This window comes from Benincasa hispida, chromosome 4, assembly GCF_009727055.1.
Source record: "Benincasa hispida cultivar B227 chromosome 4, ASM972705v1, whole genome shotgun sequence".
Classification (NCBI taxonomy): domain Eukaryota; kingdom Viridiplantae; phylum Streptophyta; class Magnoliopsida; order Cucurbitales; family Cucurbitaceae; genus Benincasa; species Benincasa hispida.
Genome location: NC_052352.1, coordinates 50,081,746 through 50,106,791, shown reverse-complemented (window position 1 = coordinate 50,106,791; position 25,046 = coordinate 50,081,746). Strand labels below are relative to the sequence as shown.

The 25,046-nt window shown below is 31.3% G+C and overlaps 2 protein-coding genes across 4 annotated transcripts; both read right to left on the bottom strand.

The window, feature by feature from the left end:
- Positions 1–9,374: 9,374 nt before the first annotated feature.
- On the bottom strand, positions 9,375–14,444 carry LOC120076466. 2 transcript variants are annotated; one of them, XM_039030304.1, is made up of 4 exons: positions 14,084–14,443; positions 13,807–13,875; positions 13,440–13,632; positions 9,375–9,593 (listed from the first exon to the last, which is right to left on the bottom strand). In XM_039030304.1, the coding sequence occupies exons 1-4, from the start codon at positions 14,270–14,272 to the stop codon at positions 9,580–9,582; spliced, it is 465 nt and encodes a 154-aa protein (XP_038886232.1). In that variant the 5' UTR covers positions 14,273–14,443; the 3' UTR covers positions 9,375–9,579. The 2 variants fall into 2 exon arrangements, with proteins under 2 accessions (XP_038886232.1, XP_038886231.1); XM_039030303.1 differs by lacking the exon at positions 9,375–9,593 and adding an exon at positions 10,736–12,051 and having other exon boundaries at positions 14,084–14,444.
- An 837-nt stretch (positions 14,445–15,281) lies between these two features.
- On the bottom strand, positions 15,282–21,393 carry LOC120076465 (DIS3-like exonuclease 2). 2 transcript variants are annotated; one of them, XM_039030302.1, is made up of 7 exons: positions 20,895–21,393; positions 20,264–20,808; positions 20,099–20,152; positions 19,897–19,965; positions 17,068–19,284; positions 16,483–16,554; positions 15,282–16,387 (listed from the first exon to the last, which is right to left on the bottom strand). In XM_039030302.1, the coding sequence occupies exons 2-7, from the start codon at positions 20,708–20,710 to the stop codon at positions 15,968–15,970; spliced, it is 3,279 nt and encodes a 1,092-aa protein (XP_038886230.1). In that variant the 5' UTR covers positions 20,711–20,808; positions 20,895–21,393; the 3' UTR covers positions 15,282–15,967. The 2 variants fall into 2 exon arrangements, with proteins under 2 accessions (XP_038886230.1, XP_038886229.1); XM_039030301.1 differs by having other exon boundaries at positions 20,264–20,691.
- Positions 21,394–25,046: the final 3,653 nt, after the last annotated feature.

Below are 25,046 nucleotides of genomic sequence, written 5' to 3'. Positions count from 1 at the left end.
TTTAAATAAAATGATTTGACTTCAAGAAACAATACATATATCAAAGGGAAAAAAAATCTGTATCTAAATTTTGGGTCTAGTTTCTACGATTTTACCTTTTAGATATGAGGTACACTTTTAAACTCAATTTTTTACTTAAAAATACTTACTTTATGAAATTTTAATTTAATTTTAATAGCAATAAAAAAAATAATTAGTTATAATTCCTTTAATCCTTTTAAATGAATTAATAAACATTAATTAGTGACGGAGAATGAATATGTAGTAAAAAAAAAAAAAAAGACTAAAGGTTAAAAGTGTAAATCTTGAAACTCAAGAACTTCATTTCAACCGTAAAATTATAATATTTTGAAACCTTAAAACTAAATTGAAGTCGAACTCAAAATTTAAGAATTAAAATTATAACATTTTGAAACTTATGAACCAAATAGAATCGGAATTCAACACGCACGGACTAAAAATGTTTTTTTTTTTTGGTTATATATATATTTTTTAAGGGTTGGAGAGTGCTAAGGATGGAAATAAGCTCCCCACCAATTATCAACCTATGTCCATTGCCACGTCATTTCCGACATGAGTAACATGACTTTCGACATAAGATCTCATCTCTAAAAATCTCTCTCTAGATTGTTTCTTTTTTTTTCCCCTTTTTTTCGTTTTGATCCGTTGAGCATAATTAAATTATAAATGTTGTCTGTTATTTGCTTAGATACAATGTATAATCTATAACAAATTATATTTGTCCTAAGCAAATCTCAACGGTACTGCACAATTTTTTTTTTTTTTTTTTTAGGATTGATATATCCGTCTCAATTCTCTATTCAACTATTTTTTTCAATTTCATTCTTACCGATTTTTTAATTTATATTAACATTGATTCACGGTCGATAAACTTTTATTGTATGATGAGAATAAGTTGACAAATTTATTACGTGATCTAATTCCTCTTCTAAATTCCTACCAACTGTTGTCCCAGATAACTATGTTCCTCTTGTTTGCAGGTTCAAATTACTCAGTATTAACGGTCAACTTCTCTTCAAGACTTAGGGAAAATTGTATTCTTTAAGCTTCAAAACTCTTCAATCGTTTACTTCGATGCAGCTCAACCGTGTAGACAAAGCTCTGATGAACTAGACGATAGTTCAATTATATAAATGATATTAAGAAGCACTAGACGATCGTGTAGATGATAGTTGTATGGAACTAAACGATCGTATAGACGACTACTGAGGGACTAGATAATCGTATAAATTATGCAAAGCGGAGCTAGACGATCGTGCAAACGATGCAAGAGGAACTAAACGATTGTGTACACGATACTTTAGAAAAAGCTAGACGAGCATAGAGAAAGAACGAAAGAACACAAGTATTTAAGTGGTTCAGCCAAAGGCCTATGTCCACTGTGCAAATCGGAAGGGTCTCTTTTATTACTTCTTCTTTAAACTTCTTTACAGAATGAATGTCTTGCTCTCTCTAGTTCTCGTCATTCTCTCATTCGTTTTCTTTTTATACAGGCACTCATTTTCAACGAAAAAACTTTGGTTTGGTAGTTACAACAAACAAAACAGAAAAAGGCGACAACGATAAATTGATTGCAACTTCATTTGCCTTCGGTTCTTTTTGTAACACCAACTCCCTAGTTATCACATTAACTAACGAAAAACAACTCCAATATTGTGAATCATAGAAACATGAGTAAATCAATTAAGAAAATGATGATTATGGATTGTTGGTTCAATATTTTACCCTAAATTTTGTTAACTAAAGAAAATTATATAAGAAAAATACAGATACATTAAATTAGCATGGTAATTTTTATAATGAAACTAGATGCATACTTGGGGAATTTCAATGTTAATCAATCTAAGTAAGATTCTATTTTGGGACTGGGTTGCTTTAAAACCTATTACTTTCTTTAATAAATTTATTTTTCGTATATTTAATTTGAGTGTTGGGATTATTTTTCTCGATATAAACAAAACACCTCCATATGTGTTTCTCAGCAACTTTTTGACCAATATTTTCTCTCTTTTTTAATACATTTATTCGACCCACAATGTTCTTTATTATTATTATTATTGTTTATTTATTTCGTCAATTCCATATAATTTTTAAATAAATTCTACTTTTATGGAAACAATAAATATAATTTCCATGCCATGGAAGTAATGGACTTTCTCCCGAATTAGGAGAGTGTATGTTTTTTAATGAATATTTCTTTTGGGTATTAATAGCATGTCTTCTCGACTCTTCTCTGCCATGTCCCCAGAAATCAAGGATATCGACAGGTTTTTAATGCCAAATTTAATTTTGAGAAATTTAACTTCTAAGAACTAAATTTAAGTTATTTTATCAAAAGTACAAGATTAAAGTCTTAACTTTGAAATTAAAAGAAACTAAAATGAAACAAATTCTAAAGTATGGTAACAGAATTAATATTTTAATTTTTTTAAAGTGTTGTTTTTAAATATAGTAAAATAAATTAAAATATTTATAAATATAGTAAAATATTACAATCTATCAGTGATAAATAACGATCGGTTACTATCAATGATCTATCACGGATAGACATCGTAAATATATGTAGTTATCCTTACAAATATCACAATTTAAAATTTTTTCCTACATGCTCACATTTTCATGTATCTAAATTTGATGTCCATATGAGAGATAAATCGATATTTTCATCTAACATTGATAACACTTCCAATATTTTCATAAAATTAAGATCGTGACATTTTCATCAACATCTTCCTACAAAGTCTATATTAGGGCACATATTATTGTATTTTTTTTGTCTTTGTAGATTTTTCTTTTGTGTTACTTACATGTATAAAAAAGTTTTTTTTATCTTTTTTCAGAAGGGGTTACAATGGTTTCTCTCTTGTCATAATAAGAAAGCTGACTAAAGCTAATGTATGCAAGAAGCTAACGTGACAATATTATAAATTTAACTTAAGATTAGGTGGCAAATTCAATTTATATATATATATAAGCATATGAGTTTGTTCTTCTTTTTTCCTTTTCTTTGTCTTGTGTTAGTACGAGAAGTAAAAGTACAGACGTGAACTTCTGATTTCAAATAAAATAGTATATGTCAAAAAAATATATTATAATATATAAAATAGAATAAAATCTTAGTTGTTGATTAAATGGTTGTGTCTTCTAGTTTAATATTTCTCAAGAAAATATAGCAAAATGTTACTATATTTTCTCAAGAAAATATAGTTTATTTACAAATATAGCAAAATGTTACTGTCTATTAGTGATAGATACTGATATCTATCTATCTATCTATCATAATGTCTATCATAACAGTGATTTTTGGTGTATTTGAAAATTTTTGTAGCAGTTTTACGATTTAAAATAAGGGAAGTTATTTCAAGTGGTAAAACTGCTGAAAATATTCATAAAATATAACAAAATTTTGGAACTATGAATTATAGTCGTTGATAGACATAATAATGTCACTGATAGAAACTAACAGAAGTCTATAGTGTCTATCAACGTCTATTATTAATAATTCTAAAATTTTATTATATTTTATAAATATTTTGATTCATTTTTCTATATTTAAAATCCGTCCTCGAAACAATTACCATTTTTAAATCAACGGTGAAATTGACCGATTGGTTTTTAGAAAATGAAACAACATATTAAATGTTGTGTGCGACTTTGTGGCAATTGACTGACCAACGGGCAGTTTGTCTGTATTTTATTTAAATTTCTTTATTTCTTCCTTTCTTAATTCATATATTTTTAAGTACCAAATGTCATGATGTTTTTTTTTCCTTATATTGCTATATTAAAATTTTAAATTAATTTCTACTAATTTTTTATGAGTAAATATTATTTTCTTTATTTTCTTTTTCTTTTATTTGAATAACTATCATTATCTGTTTTGTAAAAGTATATGTTTTCATTTTCAATAATCATATAAATTATTTTAATCTAACATCTAAATTAACATCAAAGTGAATAATTTATAGATCTATTTTAATTTTCATTGAATCGAAACTTTTGGATAATTAAACATGAAATAATATTCGGTATACAAAAATCGACGCCGTGCGATAAGGCTTATAAACTTATTATTTGACGTCGACTTAGTCAATCGAATTGGTTTTAAAGTGTGTTAATATTCACCTCTAGTTTAAATCATATTCTTATCGAAGCATTTATATTTATTTTATTTTGGTTTAAGAAGTTATAAGGGGTTTGTTTTAATCCAAATTAAAAGAATTGTTTAATAGAATAATTTTGCATGCCTTCTATTTGTTTTTTAAGTCAATATGTTTCCATTTCGATAAATATTTGAAACTATATTTAATAAGTTAAAAGGTTGGATTTGCAAAGAAGATTAGATTATCGAGTTGAATGATTAATAAAATAATCAAGAATAAAAATACTTAAATAATATAGAGACTAAAACATAAGATTTGAAAGTAATTTAGATATAAGAAACAAAATCATCAGTTGAAACTTCATTAATCTTAAAATAGCATTGAAACCAAAGTTACATTTCAATCTAAACTTTAATGAATTGTTATCTTATTGATATCTGTAAGTGTCTGAGCCAGTTTCGCATACCTCGATTAATCTCATCGGACAATCTACATGACCATACCAAAAAAATCGGTAGGATATTAAATCCTAGGTATGTGACTACCAAGGATAGACCCTATAATATTCGGGTGTCAAAGAAACTTATAGGATATTAAATCTTAGGTAGGTGGCCACTATGAGCTAAATCCATTACCCTTTGGCCCTTTGACCATGTTCTTACTACCGTTAGACCAATTCATGATGGTTAACTTCAATGAATCATTTGTTTTCTCATTATTTGACATCTTATGCTTGTATTTTTAGGGTAGCATTGTAAATTTGAGTATATTCTTAAAATTAGTATTAATTTTTATGAATTAAAAGTGAGAAAGAGACTGGTGATACCAATAGCCATAGCTGTCAAGCTTCAACTAATCCTTGTAAATTTGTAATCTTAAGGCTGACATATCTTGAGATTTGAGAGTCCCAAAGAATTAGGTAACCTAATTCATATCTAACATATTACTATTTCTTTACATTTTTTTTATGCATTTTAGACTTTACTCTATCACCACCTATCCATTTCCTCCCTTTTTAAAGATTAGCCATGAATTTACACTTCCTTTCACAAAAAATAAAAAATTATTCTCCTTTTCAAATACTTTTTTAAAAATAGTTTTTGAATTTTGATTAAGATTTTGAAAGTTGAATCATAAATCAAAGAAATTAGGAATAAGTAGAGTCAATTCATCTTCAAAAGTAGAAAATATAAAGAAAATTAGTTATTAAATTGGGGATTTTTCTTTACGTCAACCATTTGATTTTTGTTTTTTGTTTTGAAAATTAAGCCTATTTCATCCTCATTTCTTTTAATAATTTGCATATTTCTTAAATACAATGGTTGAATTCTTAACCAAATTCTAAAAACAAAAATCTTTTCGAAAGCTACTTTTTTAATTCTCAAAATTTGACTTAGTTTTCTAAACTATTAGTGAAAAGTAGATAACAAATGAAGAAATTTGGAGGTAACGGTAATGTCTATAAACTTAATTTTAAAAAACAAAAATTAAAAATAAAATAATTACTAAATAGGACCTTAATTATTTAAATTTTGTTTGAATTGATGTATGCTAATTTTCTTAAAATTAAAAACTTGAATCCTATATTCTACTAAAAAAATAATTTCTGTAATGTAGGTTTATATCTATAAAGATAAGAAGATTTACTCTCTACTTTTTTTTTCTTTTGAGATAACTACTTTCTCCAAAAGCGCTTTTTAGCATAAATTCTTTGGGCAAAGCTGCAATCTTTTTATTATTTGAGCATGCTTTTGTTTTTGAAATAACTCAAAGATTTACATTTCTATAACTTTTGTTCACATTTATAAGGATTAATAACATTTTTAAATGTATATGAATTTAATTTGAACCTCTCATTTTATTATATACTATATTTGAAGCATCTTTTTTAAAAACGGACGCTTTTAATATTTCTTTCCTTTTTTAAAAAAATTGATACACTATTAAATCTAAAGAAAATTATTTTAAATGATAAAACTGTTAAAAATATTTATAAATAATTAAAAAAAATATCACAATCTATCTATGATAGATGATAACATTTTATTATTATTTATAAATATTTTACTTCATTTTCCTATATTTGAAAAGAGTGTTAATTTAAACTTATATTATCCCACACTATAATTATCAAATTAAATATAGGAGAAACATCAACAACAGAAAGTACATTTGAACGTTGAATCTATTATAAAGTTAATTAGTTCAAATTACAGGCACAACGTTAATTTATCAAAATTTCAAATTTCAAGTAAGCAAGAGAATCAAGTTGAAAAAAAAAATCACTGTTCATGTGGGGGTGGTTGGTGGGTGGAAAATTCAAATTGGAAATAATAGAATCTATTTATTTAAGAGAAAAATTTTGGTATAGTCGGCTACATCTATCTTCTGTGCAGTCTGGTTGCCATTCAATTGGAACGTGACACGTGGTATTTTTTAAAAAAAATATTTGTGTGACAAATAAGGAAAAAATATGGTGATTAGATGCATCCTAATATTACTCTTTATTTAAATGGGAAAAGGCATATGAAAAATTCAATGGGGTCATTTATTTACCTTATAATTCCCAAAAAAGAAAAAGGTTTGTAAGCAAGTGCATGTCATGTCACTTTATTAAAACCTTATAATTTGATATTTCCTATGTTTTCATTCACCCTTGTTGCTTGAAGTATAAGCTTATGTTTCTTTTTCTTTCCCATGGTCCAAAAGAACAAAAATCATGAATTTTTAATTCTTTTTCTATTTTTTTATACATTATAAAGATGATGGAATTATTATAGTTCATCATGTAGCTGTTTTTACAAATTTGGAAGTTTGGGGCATGCTCTCACCTATGCCCTTCATTATATTCATGAAGTGAGAGCATTGATTAGGCAAATTTTTAAATAAAATTTTGCTTTTGGTCCTTTAGACTTTTAAATTGTTCTTTTAGTACTTAAATTTTATGTATTTTAGCATTTGATGTTAATTTATTCTTCAATGATATAATTCGACGATTTTTTTTCTTATCTAGACTGTTGCATGTGATTTGGACTACTTTTTAGATTAAAATACCATTTTCATCTATGCATTTTGAAATTACTTGTTTAAATTCTATTCATGTATTTTCAAATGTTCAATCTTGTTCCATATTCTTTCCATAAATCTTATAATATTTAGTGAAAGTATAGGGATTAAAATTTGACGTTTGTTTCGACAAATTGCGTGCTTCTAGTTCTCTCTTTGTGTTTCCTTGTTATTCATTGCAAATATTCATATATTTATGTTTTATGGTATTAAAATTTGAAATTAATAAGATATAGACTATATTTGAATTGATTTTCAAAGAGTTTCTAAATGGAAAAAAAGATTTGTTATAAAGGTAAAATAATAAATTTCTCATATCTAAATTTATTTTGTGAGGTAAAATATCAATGACTTGGACATAAACCGTGGCAGATTCAGAAGTTTAGTGTATAAACTTTTAAATTTGTATCTATTTTGTGAAATATGTGTCTAATAAAATCATAAAATTTGAATTGTGTGCCGTAGATCCTTGAATTTTTTATTTTATGTCTAATAGATCCGTTTAAGTGATACTTTTCAAAATTTATGAACCTACTAGACAAAAAATGAAGATTTAGAGTCTCATTAGATATAAAATTCAATTTCATATCTAATTAATGAGTTATTTTTTCTAAATAATATAAATTATGACCAAGACACATAATTGGAAACTTAGGGAAAATATGAAGTTCAAGGACTCGTACACTTCATCTATATATAATTTTGGTTAAAAATACTTTTTTTAGATTAAAATACCATTTTAGTTTTGATACTTAAAAGCTTATTATATTTTAGTTTTCCTACTTTCTCATCAAATATTATTTTGGTATTTTTAATAATATTAAAATTAATCCTTTTTTTTTGTTAGTCTATGGTTAAATTTCCAGAAAAAAAGATGAGTTCATAGAAAAAAATTATGAATTTAAATTATGTAGAAATTGAAAATCTGGCTTGTTTTCATTAATTAATTAATTAATTTTTGTTAATTGAAAGTCTTGTTAATCAAATTTGAAAAAAATATCGAAATTTGATTTACTAAGACCCAATTTGGTAATCATTTTGTTTTTTGTTTTTGGTATTTGAAATTAAACTTATTTTCTCTTCATTTCTTACAATGATTTGCATCTTTCTTAAGTATAATTATTGAATTTTTAGCCAAATTCTAAAAATAAAAGTTAATTTTTAAAGTTAATTTTTTTTTTTAAAAAAAAAATTGACTTGGTTTTTTAAACCATTAATAAAAAATATATATATAACAAAGGAAGAAATTTGAAGGTGGAAATAGTGTCTATAGACTTAACTTTCAAAAATTAAAATCAAAAACCAAATAATTACCCAATCATTTCAAAGAGTTTTGTTGTGTTTAACGAAGTGGTTTTGTTTTGTTTGAAACTACATTTTATGAAAATTTCCACCGATGGCTAGGAACTACATGTTATATATATAACAAAGCAAATAATTTACGCTAATTGTTAGAAACTACATTTTATATATAGCTGTTAAAGACTTGAATTCGATGTTGGCTATATTTGTTTAAGACAGTTGTTGCTGGTTGGTTTGTCTTTTTATCTTTGAATTGTCTTTCAGTATGTCTCTCCAATTGTGAGTTCAGATAGGTTGTTGTGAATTGAATTGTTGACTCTGCAAAATATTTTCATTCTTTTATTTTCTCCACTTTTATGTCCTTTTCTAAGTGTTACCGACTTTGTTTAGGGTTGTCTCCTATTTTTTCGTTGTGCATATTTAAGGGGTTACGACATCCAGTTCTGGATTAGTAATTTTGAAAGAAATATTGTAATTGTTGTTCGTGTACTTGGGCAAACAAATCACAAGTGTGTTACTCTTACGTGCTAAGGTTATACTGCTACGTTCGTCAATCTATCTCAAGTACTTGTTGAGTCGGCCCATTGCATATTGAGAAGGAATTCTCAATCTTAAAGGAAACCTAAGATCATTAAGAGGAATATTCTTTACTTGAAGCAGGAAAGATAAAGTCTTGGTAAGAGGGAGTCTCACATTTAGAAGGAGCTTAAATGTTTCTTCACTAATATCTACGTACTTAGAGGGAGTTTAAATTCTATTGAGAAGTAGTCTCACATCTAGAGAAAGCCTAGGTGGTTATCTAAAAAACTAAGTTCTTTGTGGGTCACTGTAATCTTTGTTTTTTACAAATAAATACAATGTTTATATCTCTTAGACACACTGTCCTTAAAAGTTTGTGATATATTGCACCGAACTTGATTACCAAACACTTTGTTCTATTCTTATCTTGCCTTCTTTGTGTTTGTTCTCAATGTGTTCTAAATAGTTGTAACATTGTTGATAACAAAAGACGCAGTGAATTAAACAACCTTTATTTCAATAGTATATATATTTGCAAGTTGAGGGACACATATTCCTTCTGAACTCTTCATGAATCTGTACCTGGACATGATCAGTTATGATGGTAAAGTATTAAAAGTCCATTTGGATTGACCAAAGAAAAAGTATTTTTCAGAAAACTCATTTTTATTTAAAATTTTTTAATCAAAACTATTTAAAAAACACTTCAAAAGCTATTTTTAGTGGTTAACAAACACTTCATTTTTTTCTAAAACGACTTATTTTTTAAATTAAACACTTGAAAAAAAATATTCCAAACACACCTTAAATCTCGCATATTTGAACTTATTTCAGTATGAGGTAATATCGAAAAGAATGAAAATGATTCCGACATAATGAAAATCAATATATTGTTTAGGGATACCTATGAAAATTTCCCAATTTCATAAATCCATCAATAAGTGGCCATAATTCAACTGTTATAAAGTTTATACTATCGTTAGAAGTTTAAGTTTCCTATCTCACACAAAAAAAATAAATTTTTTTTTTTAAAAAAACATTCTTAGGGACGAATGGTCTACTGAATTAAGAGAGGCCCACGTCAAAGTCCAAGGTCCAGCCCAAAAAAGGGTAATGTTGATTGAATATTGCTGTTATGGGTGCGGTTTTGAAGCCCAAATTATTATTTCAGGCCCAATAACTTCTTTACATCCTGTTGATAATCATCAATCATTTTACTTTCAATTTCTAATTTTAGAAAATAAAGTTTACAACCCCTGCGGTTTTGATGAGTACTTTCAAAATCCAAGCCATATTTTGAAACCTAAAATATATAATTTTCTAAAATTTGTTTTGTTTTTAAAATTTGACCAAGAATTCATATTAAGAAAATTGTTAGAAAAATACAATTTTCAAAAACAAAAAATCAAAACTCCATTTGATAAGGATTTCGTTTTTTTCTTCTCTTTTTTAGAAGACTTATACTCCTTTTCTCTCCATCCTTCAATTATGGTTTTCATATTTGTAATTATGGTTTTCATATTTGTGATAGACACCAGTGATTTCTTAATTAAATTCTAAAAACAAAAATTATTTTTTGTAATTTTCAAAATTTAGTTGAGTTTTTCTAAAGTTATATAGAAACTTACAAGTAGAATTAGCATTTATAAGCTTAATTTTCAAAAATCAAAAACTAAAAAAATACACAATGAAATGGTATGAAACAAAACCAAATGATTTTTAGACGATGCCTTACTTTTTCAAATTGGGAAAAGTGTGAAAATGAAAGAATACAAGGGCATACAAAAAACCATGGTCACAGAGCCCATAGAGAAATGGCTCAACTAAGAGAAATATTTCATAGGGAATAATTACAAAAGTCTTTGAAACCAAAGCCTACAAACAAACATGAAATTTCACCAAGGACCAAACCTCACGGGGGTCTCTCCCTACCATGAAACACTCTGCTATTCCACTCCCTCCAAAGATCCCGCAAAAGAGCACACACCCCTATAAGCCAAAGAAAACAACCTTTCTCTTTGAAAGACGAATGGGGAGGAACTTCCCAATTTAGAAACGAACATCCTCCTGACGAGCGAGCGCAAAATCAAACTTTTGACGAAAAAAATCATTCCACACAGATCTTGCGAACTGACACTCCCAGAAAAGGTGATCAAGGTTTTCCTCAGCCTTCCAACAAAAGATGCAACACAAGGACCCATAAGCTAAGGCATCTTTCTCAAGAGTCTTTCTATCATGTTCACACGGCCAAGAAAAACTTGCCAGGAAAAGAACTTTAACTTTCTTAGGAATCTTAATCCTCCATAAAACATCAAAGACTAACTCACCCACAGGAAAAGGATCCAAGAAAACCCTAAAGAGAGACTTGCAAGAGAATCCCTCCTAGGGGAAGGATTCCACACATGCACATCCTTCCTCCCAAGTCTAAGTCAAAATCCTCAATCAAGGAAAGAAGAGAGGTCACCTCCGTCATTTCCCTATTGAACAAAGACCGACGGAAACCAAAAGAGAAGGAATTCCAGCTCCCCACCCAAACCAAAAAATCCAACACCCTACAATTTTTTAAGGACAAATGATATGATCAAGGGAACGCAGAAGAAAGAGGTTTATCCCCCACCCAAAGTTCTTCCCAAAAATATGTATCCTTGTCATCTCCCACAACACAGAAAACAAGATGGGACAAAAGCCCGAGATGAGAAGAAATATCTCTCTACAGCTTTCGGAATGTGTCTTTGACCCCTTCCACCATCCACTCAAAGGGGTGAGGGCCATGCTTGCTCACAATAATTTTCCGCCATGAGGAGTCAGGTTCAAAGGAGGACCACCAAAAGCCATTTAGCCAACAAGGCTTTTTTGCGTAACCTTAAATTTCTGATCTCTAAACCCCCCGATTCACAGGTTTCCCCACAATGTCCCAACTAACCAAGTGAGGTCCTGTTCGTTCCTCCCCCCCTTCCTAAAGGAAGTCTCTCATAAGTTTTTCAATGCCCTTACAAATCGAGACAGGTGCTCTAAACAGTGAGAAGTAACAAATGGGGACCTGTTATATATGTAATAAAGTCATCCTTAAAATGTTAAAAACCTTATTTCAAAAACTTGCAATGAAAGGATAAATTTAAGGCAACCAAATATTAATATTGGTTACTAATAACTAAAGAGCCTACATTAGACATTATAGATTTGTAGAAAGTTGAGTCTGTTAGCTTTTTTTTAAACCCCCCAAAAAAAAACAAAAAAACAAAAAACAAAACAAAACAAAATCGTTTGAAGTATTCATTTGGTAACCAAAAAAAATGAGTATGCCCCAGATGCACGTATTTTTCTTTGGTAACAAAGTATTACTCCTCACAGATCAAACTTCATATGAAACTTCAATTTTTTTTTTTTACTTACAACCAACAATGGTTAGCAACCTAATCTACATTTTCTTTTCCAATGAGAAACCAGAGATAAATAAAATAACAATACTCAACAAATTTTTAACAATGTCCTATCGACAAAACTTTGAACCCCATATGTTAAATACATTCTATTGTTTTATTAGGATTTAAATTTCATTTTCATCCATCAACTTTCAAGTTTATTCTATTCACCTGGGTGGCACTATGTAACTCAATCCATAAGAGGGTGTTAGGTGATTTTTTTTTAAAATTTTAGAATATACTACTCGAGGAGACTTTAAGAACAATGAGGTAACCAAGCCCACCCCCTTTTGATTGTTGGCCCCCACCCATGGGGTTTCTTTGTTCACTAGAATAAGCTGATTAACCGCACTCTGGGATCGATAAGTGTTTGGTCTTTAAACTTTCAAAATGAGTCCTTACACTTTCGAGTTCACTACATTTTGTTCCTTAAACTTTCAATCAGTCTATTTTAGTCCCTAAACTTTTAAGAAACAATCTTTTTTATTCTTGTTAGGTAACTTTTCTACCTTAAATCCACTTTGCACAATTTTCGTTCCTAGCTTACTTAACTTGAAAATCATGCTCTTATTAACATGTTAGCACACATAAGCTACACCATTATTCTATTAAAATTAGACTAAAAGTAAAGAGCAATTTTTTTTTAAAAAAAAAAGTTTCAAAACTAAAATGGACATTTTTAAAATTTAGCACCAAATGGAACAAACTTTTATAAGTTATATTTGGAAGTTCAGGAAGCATAATAAAATAAACTTAAAAGTTAAGGACCAAAATACAATATAAACCTTATTTTATTCACTTGAACTACTAATTCTAATCCAATCAAAATATGATTACAAATAATTAAAAATCAAAATTCCCTCAACCACACACTACATCATAAGAAAAACAAGTGCATGAATCAAAGCTGTGAACAAGGAAAATTACTCAAACAAGTATTACTAAATATAATATTTCTATCATGCTTCAATAATGAGAAAACCGCAGTGTATAAGCCTGTGCTAACCTTCATTCCGAGGAGAAATAGAGTCATGAGCAACTTGTTCGCTATAACTGGTTTGGATAGCCATGGCTGCTTCTCTTGTGGAATCTCCCTTTTCCAAAACACGTTCAAGCTCCACAATCTTCTCCAACAAAAATCTCGAATTTGAATTGGTTGATTCAACCAACTTAGTAGCAGTATCAAGAGCATTGCACATCTGAAAATGCCCCAAAATACAGTCATATATAAGGAAATAAACCATTTCCTCAAACACCAAGCAGTTCTTCAAATCAAAGGACATGAAGCAAAAAAGTAAAGTTCAGACCCAAAAGCTACAGACATCATTTCATATCACTGTATTAATCAATGTCCAACACAAGAAACAACCTACCTTCAATGTCAAAGCAGTCCAGGAATGATCATTATCATCGAATACTTTGTTCAATTGGTCGTAATTTTCCTGAAGAAGAAGATGGGTAGGGTCAAAATCTTGCAGCTATGATGTTTGGAACAGGAAATAAAAATAAAGCAAAATAGGTAAAGTCGTTGGAAATCACATTCGCAGAACGAAAATCATTCAATTAGCAGAGTTAGTGAAGAAAAGGGAAAATCGAGAATCGGAAGCGTCAATTAAAGAAGAAATGAAAATCAAAGGATGAGGAGGAAACCTGGAAGAGTTTGGGGAGATCGGGGGATTCAGATACGTCGAAAAGAGTGGAAACAGAAGCAGAGGAAGAAGATGGCGATGGAATTGATTTGGGGGTTTCATTTGATCCCTTTGTTCCTCCGGCTTCTTCTTCTCCGACATCGCACAGAAGATCGCCTATGCATAGAAGAGGTCCTCCAGTTCCTCGCATCTGAGACTGTCTCTCTGTTTCTTCAAATCGGATCGACGACAGAGATCGGAATCCTTCGACTGAACCCTTCGAACTGGAGCCCGCCCTTCCCACATCACCTATTCGAGCCTACCCCCAAACAGAAATTACGGTCTTTTTTTTTTTTGTTTTTTTTTTTCCCTTTTCCCTCTCTTTTTGCATTATGCCCTAAACTAGTTCAATGTTTACTAGAAAGGTTTCAATTTTTTTTTTCTTTTGGGATTACCTCAATTTCGCGATTATGATGTTGTTTATACCCTAAACGAACACGTTGATTGATTATCTATATTACTTCTTAGAATTTTAATATGTGAAATTAAAGTCATTCGTACAATAGTACTCTCACACGTTAGAACTCTTCCTCTCTATCCTTTGCACTCGCTCTTGACTAATCTAATGTAATAGTACTCTCACAACCTAAAGCTTTTCTCCCTTCTACTCTCACTCGTCCTCCTCACTCTCTCACTCACACTTTGAGCCCTCAGTAATGGTGCATGAGTGACATTTTAAATAATTGACATGCTTCTAATGGATTCTGACAATGACAAAAGACCGTCTTTCATCTTTTTAAAACACCGGAGTAAACGACATCAATTCTCCAAGAGTGAAAACATTCAAACTAATATGTGACATATGCCTTAACTACATCAGATGTAGTTAAGAGTTGAAACCTTCAATTAAAAAGTTTCCAACTCCACTTTTTTAACTAACTTCCATAGTTGTCTATTATTATTGTAATCTTTTTTTAAACAAAATGGGTGATTAGTTATTAGCCTAATTTATAACATGTGAAAAATAAAATTAGATGGATTATCTTCTAACCCATTATAATCATCCAATTTAGCCTTCATTCATCTGAGGTCTGTCATAGCAAAATATGGCATACAAGTTCTCACTCACTATAAAAAACTAGTTGAAACAAAAGCCAAACTTAAACGAGCTAACATAATCATTTCAACTTATTTTTCTCAACAATTTAACAAAATGAGAGTTGAGCAATCGTAGAAGATGTTTTACATCATTATTCAGTCTAAAAGGTACAATCAAACAAAAGAACAGAAGGCGAAATGCCTGCAGTAAAATGAACATCAATGACTCAATATAAGGAAACATGTATTCAAACAGCAGCTAAAGAGGTATCAGTCAAATACAACCTAGTTTTAGAGCCGCCCAACGACCAAAAAAAAACCTTGATTGGGCTGCAAACAAAGAACATATGAGAAGAGATAACATTATGTTTAGTCTGAAGCTGGGTTGCTGATGGGTGGGATGTTTCAAGCAACAAGCGTAATCACAAAACAGTTTAAGTGAATGGAACTGGCCGACAAAAAACTAAGGCCTTCTCCAGAAACCAGCTTCCTTCTTTTCTTTTTTTTTTTTTTTCCTCCTACACAACTAAAAAGCAATTAGAGCTGAAGCCACATTGCATTGCTTTCTCCATCTTTTATCTACAACTCTCCACCAGATCGATCATGTCGTCTTCACTACTTAATGAAGATTCAGCAAGATTTTACACCACAGTAACTAAAACCCTATTGCCTTGCACTGGTTTCTTATCTACAACAGAGCAAGGCAATTTCCAGAAAAGCAAAAAAAAGAACTGTATGTGTCATTATATCACATTCTGAAGGAGCAGTTGAATGGCAACAAATGATTTGCCACATCAAACATCATATATTACCTTAAATATGAGCTCATATATAGCCTAACCCCGATGTCGATGGGTCCATCATCCCCACCAACGGCATGAAGTGCTACTGGTATCGTTGAAAGGAGCCTTACTGTGAGGGGGAAAACTGCAGGGTCAACTCCAGTATCTGAAACATGAGATTTCAAATTGGACTCCTGTTCCACAGCAGAACCCCCTGTGGTTGCTCCACCCAACTCACTAGGACTCACTCCCAGCGTCCTCTGTTTAATATTCTGGTCGCAAGGAGAAATAATTAGTGCAACATCTTCCAATGCCTTCCACTTAATTGAACCTCTATTCCTATGCGAGCGCCTAGTACCAAAAAAACTAAGCACCAATGTAGATGTAGTATCAAGCCATTCAACTGCCAAACCTTCAACTTCATCGTAATATATTCTTCGCTCAATCTGATATCATATGCCATGAGAAAATAATCAAAACAAAAGAAAATAATAGATACCAGTTCAGACATTGAAAAGAGAATACAGCAAAGAACACTCACAGCCAGCTTCTGTATGTACACAGACATAAATCTTGGACCAAGGCCCAACACCCTTGCATCTGAGAACAAAATCTGCGAATATAAAGAAGAGGCCACAGATGAATCAATCATCCACTGAAAGTTAATACTTATAGGACAAAGAAAAACAATGGTAATATTAGCGTCATCTTCTAAAAGCTAGTTTAACAAGGAAAAGTAGAACTCCTATGACAGTGTGGAAAGAACACAACAAATACCACCTGTGGAAGAATTTTATGATATAGAACATAACAGAGAATTTAGGTTATTGTTACATCATGATCATACAATAATGGACGGGATCATTTTTTTTGGGTTGGGGGGAGAATCAGAATCACAAAGGAAGGGTGCTGGACTGCAAACTAAGTAATAAAAGAAATCCACAAAAGTCGGTACTTCATCAAGCGTAGCATAAGCAATTCAAATGTAATAACTCTCACATTTTGAAACAAAATAGCAATTGATCACTGAACCAGTTTAGAGAAAGAACCCACCTAGAGGAAATGAAAAAGAGCGTTTCACAAAGATGGTGAACAAATTATATCAGAAGAAGGTATAAAAGAATACCTTTTTTTTCTTTAAAAGAGCCCACATGTAGAGCTTCTCACAACCATCCGCAACATGCTTGCTAGCCAATTTTCTGTTATTGCAGTGCACAGCAACATCTGAAAGTAATTTCGAGCATGGAACACCATGCCTCAATGCCGCAGATGATAATGCTTCTCTACCTTCTAAGGAGTCAGCAGCATCTTTGTCAAAAGAAATGCCAGTAAAACATCTCATCTGCTCATCACTATTAACTTTCTGTATGATTCCTCGGTGCTTTAAATACAACATCTCAGCCTCAATTGCTGCTGCCAGTGTGCGATGGACCACAATATCAGGATACCGTCGCAATGGTGAAGTGAAATGTGTGTACAATGGGACAGCCAGTGCATAATGACTCCCCTTTTCACCATCTTTTAACTCTCCACTACAGAAATAAGTTGCTAATTGCATGGGCCTTGTAGCATAGGATGTGAGAATATCGAACAGCAAAGGATCGTCATGAAGTTTTATCCTTATCTGCTCTAGTGACTGTTGGAACTGGACTGAAGAGGATGTGTCCAGTTCAAAACCATGCCTAGAACAAAATGATTCAAATTCTCTGAGTTTCCTCAATATAGGATCTGGATGCCTTCTCAATAATGCACTGTCGGGAAAAGTCCTGGATATAACTTCGGCAACAGTCGTGTTTGCCAAAAGCATGAACTCCTCAACAAGAAAATTTGAATCCTTCTGCTCATAAAACGTACTATCATATGGAATTCCACATTCATCATATAAAAAAATTATTTTGGAATTCTCAAGCCGCAAAGCCCCATCTCTAAATCTCTTCTCCTTTAGAGTTTTTGAAATTTCATGAAGAAGTTTAACGGATGAAATGACATCATGCCATGCAAACTGACCGTGCAACTGGGGACAATTATTCCTTAAAATCTTTGAACTATCAGAATCAATTAATCCATCAATAATATCCTGAGCTTGTTCATATGAGAGTTTGCAACAAGAGCATATGACAGTACGCCCAATCCAACACTCTTTAACATCTCCACAATTATTTATGTCCAAAAACAATGAAAACGCAAGTCTATCCACTCCAGGGTTAAGTGAACCTATATTCTCAGATAGTAATGGTGGCAACATTGGTATCTTGCGCTGCAAAAGATAAACACTCATTGATCGGATTTGAGCTTCCTTATCCAAGGCAGTGCCTGGCAATACAAAATGTGATACATCAGCAACATGAATGCCAACTCTGAAGATGCCATTGGCTAATATTTGAACCGATAAAGCATCATCAAGATCCGAGGCAGAGGAAGGATCAATAGTAAATATACATAAATTTCTTATATCTCTTCTGCATTGAAGTTCCTCTTGTGGGATCTTCCAAGGGGTATGAGGAATGCAAGACAGTGAATCATGAGAGAATTCACACGTCCGAATTGCATTTTCAAATAAAATAGCATCAATGTGAGACTCTACTTCACTTCCCCGTCCTAAAACATGCAAGACTTGTGCACGTGGAGCTGAACTCTCTATAACCCATTCATGAATTCGCGCAGCCACCAGCTCACTTTCAACCGTTAAATCACCATTGTCCAATCTCTTCTTAATGCAGTCAGGTAAATCTTCTGCAAGAACCATCATTATCGGGAATCTTGCATCATTAGGAATCAACTGGACATATCCACAATTCTGCAATGGTGATAAAAATTTTGTATTCTCTTTCACATAAATCTCCTGGAAGGAGAGGAACTTCTTGACGTTAAGATGGCCAACAACAGTTTCTCGCAGCCGAGACTTTTCTAGGATGGTTACAACCCTGCCAGTTGGTCTTTTTGCAGGATACAAATTAATCACTGCACAGATCCTCCCGACTGCCTTAGACACATCATCTTGATTACTGGAAAAATGTGCTTGGGAAGGATACACAACCGATGACTGGTTTACATCACATTGCTCGTAATTTGATAAAAGATCATCACAAGCAGTTCCATCCAACACTTTGTCCTCACTACAACACCTCTTATCAGGTAAAGAGGAACTCCTAAAACTGTCAGACTTAACATCGGCATCAACTTTATTCTTGCCTTTACAATTATGGCAGTCCTTTTCAGCCACCTCAAAAGGTAAGTTGACATCTTCCATTGAATGCATATTGTTATGGGCCTCACTAGTGCCTTTCATCCTAGTCCATGACGTAAAAGGATCCACCTTGATTGCAACTATGTCTCCTTCCACCTAGATGAGGAGAGTCAATCTAAATCAATAAAAAAAATTCTACTCCCCCACAAAAAGAAAATGGATCGTGGTAATTTCCCCATTTTTACATTTTGATTGTGCTACTTACAATTCTACAGTAACCAGAACGCAGGTTTCTACATTTTCATTTGAAGGGGAAGTCACCGAATTGGATGTTTCCAACAGAAGATCAACACAATCAAATGAAAAGTGGGGAGGTAAACAGACAACAGAACTAACCAATTGTCCCATTCCATTAGTGTATAAAGAAAAATTCAACATAAAATATAAATAACTATTTGATGTGTCTACACCTAAACGCAAGCACCTTTTTGAATTGCTCATCTCCTAAACAAACACAAGAAGTATATATGTCTAGCTATCTAGATAAGAATATAGGACATAGACGAGTGGACATCAGTATACATGCAAATAGCATGAACAAATGTTCCAAGTTAAGAAGCATAAATCACAGCTCATTTGACACAAAAATGAACCTAAATGTTTGAATCCTTACAAAAACCCTACAACGAACTTTGAGTTTGTGCATGAGTAAGAGCATGCAGGCATGTGTTTATGTGTGCTTGTATGTGTAAAGGAAAGAGCACTTACAGCTCTGTTCTGAGATGCAATTCCATTGATTAAGACATCAACTGGTAGTCCGTCAATTTTACAGTAGGCCTACAAGATTAACATATCATATTCAAAAAAACTCAATGAAATATTTGAAAAAACATACTCCGTAGCTAACATTCTGAGCATGATACATCAAAGGGTTTTCCAATAAAATATACCAAAGAGATTTGACACAGACCTCAAGTCTATTGTGGGCATTAACACGAAATAAAGCTTTAAATATGTCCCCTTTCTGCAAAAGTGAAAACAACAGCGAAATTGGTGCATTATATCAGAAAATTTGATATCATTTGGACAAAGCACTCTCCCCTGTCATCATTCAAAATCAGAATGTCACACTAACCTGTAATCCTTCATTGACATCATCCATGGACCAGTGCGAAGGAAAATATTTCCTTTGTGAGTTATTTTCAGTTACATCAGCAGGAGGTGAATGCTGGTTTAAAGATATCCCTGAATTCCTACCAAAGGCAATCTGTTCAGGACATGATTTTATAATCCTACCACCATCATCCAATGAATGAAGATTTTGATTCTTCAAATTTTGCGATTCAGATAACTCTGCTTCTTCACTAATATGCAGAGGGGGCAAAGAACTAAAGGCAATCTTATTTCTTCTGGTCAGACCATGCTCTATTGGATGATTCGACTGATATGCCTGTTGTGTCAAAGAAGAATAATTTGAGGGTGATGTTAAGTTAGCATCTATTCTACCATTTTCCATGCTCTCGGATGCTTCCCCCGTTATTCCATTAACTGAATTGCAAGATGCTGCCAAAAGGGTCAACATATCTTATAAGTTAAAGCATATTAAGAGTGGGAAGATGGGTTCGGAGGAAAACAAAAATAAAACACAAAAGCATCTCCCTGGGCAACAAAAAAACCCATCTGAAAAATCAACATCAAAAGTACTCAGCAAAATTCGACGAAATAAAACTAAAATTAAGCAAAAACAAGTTAAAAGAAAAGAGTACCTGAAGTGGAAAGAGAGGCGTTTTGCTTAGATCGGCGATTGGATCGGCGTTTCTTCTTCTTCTCCTTGTCCCCATCCTCGTTCCTGTCGGGAGTGGATTGCTCAACAGCTCCCCTCATAACTATAAACGGAACGAGAAGAATCAAAGAAAAAAAGAACCCTGAAATCTAAACGAAATAGCAAGAGATAGCAGGAAAATCTTCCGAATAATTGGAAAAAAATAGACGGAAGAAGCCTTTGGCAATGGATCTGAAGGACCCAAATGAAGAAAGGGAAGGGGAAGGGGAAGGGGAAGGGGAAGGGAAGGAATCAAAGAGAAGACGTGAGAAGGAGTTTGTTTATAAAACTGAGAGAAAGAGAGAGAGTGTTGGTGTTGGCGTTGGTGTTGGTGAGACTGTGGAAGAAGAAAGGGACGCGATGATTGGTCGGCGAAGACAAGGGCGCCGACTCTTGATTCCTTTGTCTTCCCACATTTTTTTTTTTTTTTTTTCCTTTTTTTTCCCCCCCTTCTTTTCGTCTCCTTTTCTATCCTTTGCTTTTTTAAATTATTAAAAAATTATTTTCAATCTCATTTCATTTTAGTTTAGGTTGAACTTTTTGTTTTTATACTTTTAAAATATTTCTTCAAGTTGAAGATTCAATCTTTCGTCCATAATTAATATATTAATAAAAAAAATTCTTAAAATTAGTTCCTATTTACTAAAGTGAGTTTAGGGATAAAATACGTAGACTTACTCATTTAAGATTGGAAATTAGGTTGCTTTAATCCAATATTCAACCAACACTAATGTGTTTGATTACACTTTCTCAAAAGTGTTTTTTTATACAATTGTTTTGTTTGGTATTTATTAAAAGTGTTTATATTAATGTCAAAATAATAATTTAAAAAACACTTTCATTACCTAAGTTTTTTTTGTTCTTTTATTTTTTTCGTGATCTAATATGTCAATAGAGTCAATCGTTAGGAGTTGGTCGTTTGAGATAATCGATGTAGTTAGCCGATTGAGTTGGTTTGTTAGAGTTGAGCATCAAATGTGCCCATTGTTAGAGTTGATTGTTAGATGAGGCCGTCGATCGTGGTCGCTTAAGGCTAGTCACCAATGGTTGTTACAATCAAAGTTGGTGGTCGTCGTCCTTGAAGATGGTCGTCGAAGGTGATCATCACTAGAATTGGTTGGATGTGATTGTCACACGAAGATGGTTACCAAAATTTTTGCTAGAGTAGGTTGCTTGTGGTGGCCGACGGAGGGTGGTGGTAGCCGATGACAATCATGGTGGAAGTGAAATATAGGACTAGCGAAGGTATTTTGGTAATTTATATATTATACAATTTAGGAACAGATTAACCATTAAATATCCAAAAATAAGTTTTGTAAGAGTTGATTTCATGTGATTCTCAAAACTAATTTATTTCATAAAGTCATTTTTTTAAAAATTATTTTCAGTGTGAAGTACTTAGTTTTTTTCTCAAATAACTTAAAAAAAAAAAATTGAAAAGCTCAACTAAATCTACCATTTTTTTAAAAGTATAAAGATTCAAATGGTTGAAAGTATATTTAAACAAAATTAAAATAAAATCGAACGTAGACCAAAATGTTTGTTTTTTTTTAAAAAAAATATAGAATACATTAGGATTGTTATTCATAATTGTGTTAAGTGTTAAGTTAGATCGTTGTGTCATGAAATACTAATGTCTTGAAAAGCAAATTCAACACGATTTTGGTACAAATCATATAAATAAGTTGCTTTCCAAATTTAATATAACATCCATTTTGAACGTGTATTCATTAGACACAAATTGAAAGTGAGAGAAATGATATCTATAAAAATAACGAAAATCGAACCAGATGAAAATTTTGGTTTATTTAAAAGTTCTTATACATGTTTTTTTTGTTTTGAAGAGAAAACCAATACGTTCAGATTTTTAGATTTGGATTAATGACAAAATAATAATAATAATAATAATAATTAAATAAAATGTACTTAATATTGTGGGAGCACAATTGCCCTAGCCCACATGAATCAACAACTCTATCCATTTCTGCGAGTCTTAAACAGTTCTAATTTAACTAACTTTCAATATGAAACAATTATGTGGTGGCTTAAGTCATAGGTCTAAGTGATTGTAAGTCATTTCGAGTCTAATTTAACTAACTTACACAATATATTAGTGAAAAAGAGATTTGTGATTTAAATCTTCGACTATTTTAATTAAAAGGTTTAAATCCTATATTGATCTCTGAATTTTTAATGTTATTCTATTATGGTCCTTAAACTTAAATAACGACTGTTGTAGTCCTTAAATTTTTTTAAAAAATGTTTATTTTGATTCCTACTATTAAGATTTTGTTAACTCTTTGATAAAATTGCGTCTAACATGTGTTGAGTAAAATGAAGGTGAGGCAAAATTTCAACAACTAACGTGCCAAAATACTAAGCGTAAATGACTTTTGAATTCTATAGAAAATTCAAACCATATACTTTTTAACACGACTAACTTATTTGACAGTCTAATCATCTAAAAATATAAGTCATCTCATTATTTTATTTAAGAGTTAACATAATTTTAATAGTAAAGACTAAAGCAAGCATTTTTTAAAAGTTCGAGATTAGAATAAATATTTCTAAAAGTTTAAGGAGTAAAATATAATACATTTTAAAAATTTTAAGGACGATTTAAATTTAATTAAAAAAATGGTTTAAGTGTGACGTGTCGTTCCCCGTTTGTGCTCACTCCTTCCCACAAAATTCGTGAAGGCTGGCGTTTACGTTTTCCCAGGTCATTACTGTCTTTTCCCCTTCCCAATTCCATCTTTTCACTCATCCAATTTATTATTTTGGTTTCGCCAAATCTCATTTGTGGTTGTGAGTGAGTATAATACTATATATTTATATATCTAAAATTTCTATCAACATAACATAAATAAGTAGACAAATAAATAAACATGATAGAAATACTCATAATGAAATTGTTTTTTATTTTTTAAGTTTTAGCTATGGATAGATTGTGCATTAACGACTTTTAAACGAAATCTTAATTTAAATTAATTATAACTATCGGTTTGGAATTTTAAGTGATGCGAACCTTCGTTACATATTTAAGAGTATTCATTTCGATTGCGTCTGAGAATTATGTCATATTGTTATCGTTACCATTATGAATACCGTCATTATTATGTTACAATTGAAAAATTATTAATTTTGATATCTTCATTTTGAACTATCTAGAGGATGCATTACTATTATATAAAAAAGATGATTGTTACTGCTTGAGCCTTAGAGGCAGAGGTCACGGTAACAGTAAATTTGACAAAATTCATAATTTTAAGTAAATACGATCAAAATCAATCCAATTGCATTTAGGATTCAAGCTCACTACAATTTATCCATCAATGAAATTTTATTACGGTTATATCAATTTTCATTACGTTTTGGTAAATGTCGCTTTATTGTTTTTTTTTTCTCCAAAAAAATCGAAGGGCTGTTAAGGAAGGAATATCTAAAAAAACAAATGTAAAAAGAGAGACTTGAACCTAGTAGGTCAAGAAGGGGTTGGTAGACAGATGTATCACTGGCTAGCTCATAGTACTAATATTAAATTAGTTTATACATATATATTGGGTTTTATGTCCTAAAACTCGTGGATTGTAAACAATAAACTTATTCTAATAAATTCAATAAAGTTGTTATTGAAGTTTTATTCAATAAAATTGTATTGAATATATGAATTGCTTATTTCATTTTAAAAGATCCATGACTATTACATGAGTACTTGAACTTTATGCGGAGACATACAGTAGATCAGGTTTGAGTAAATAGTCTAAATGATCCATAGTATATGAATAAGATTGGTGCCTTATTCTAGTAACACTATCGGATACGACCCACTTGTAGTTGTTACAAGGAGTTGTAAAGTGCTACAGACGAAGTGATCCTGATTCATATATGTAATGACATGAGGAGTAGGGGCATCATGTGCAATGAGTTTGCGCAAGATCAGACCAAGAAATAAGTCACTCTTACTTTATAACGTTGTTTACTGTTTAAGACTGACTATTTCAAAATGATGACCTAGGTAACTTGACCTTAATCTTGAGCTAACTATGAACTCCTGCTTATTCGGAATTATCATTAGATTTGCATAGGTGAGAGT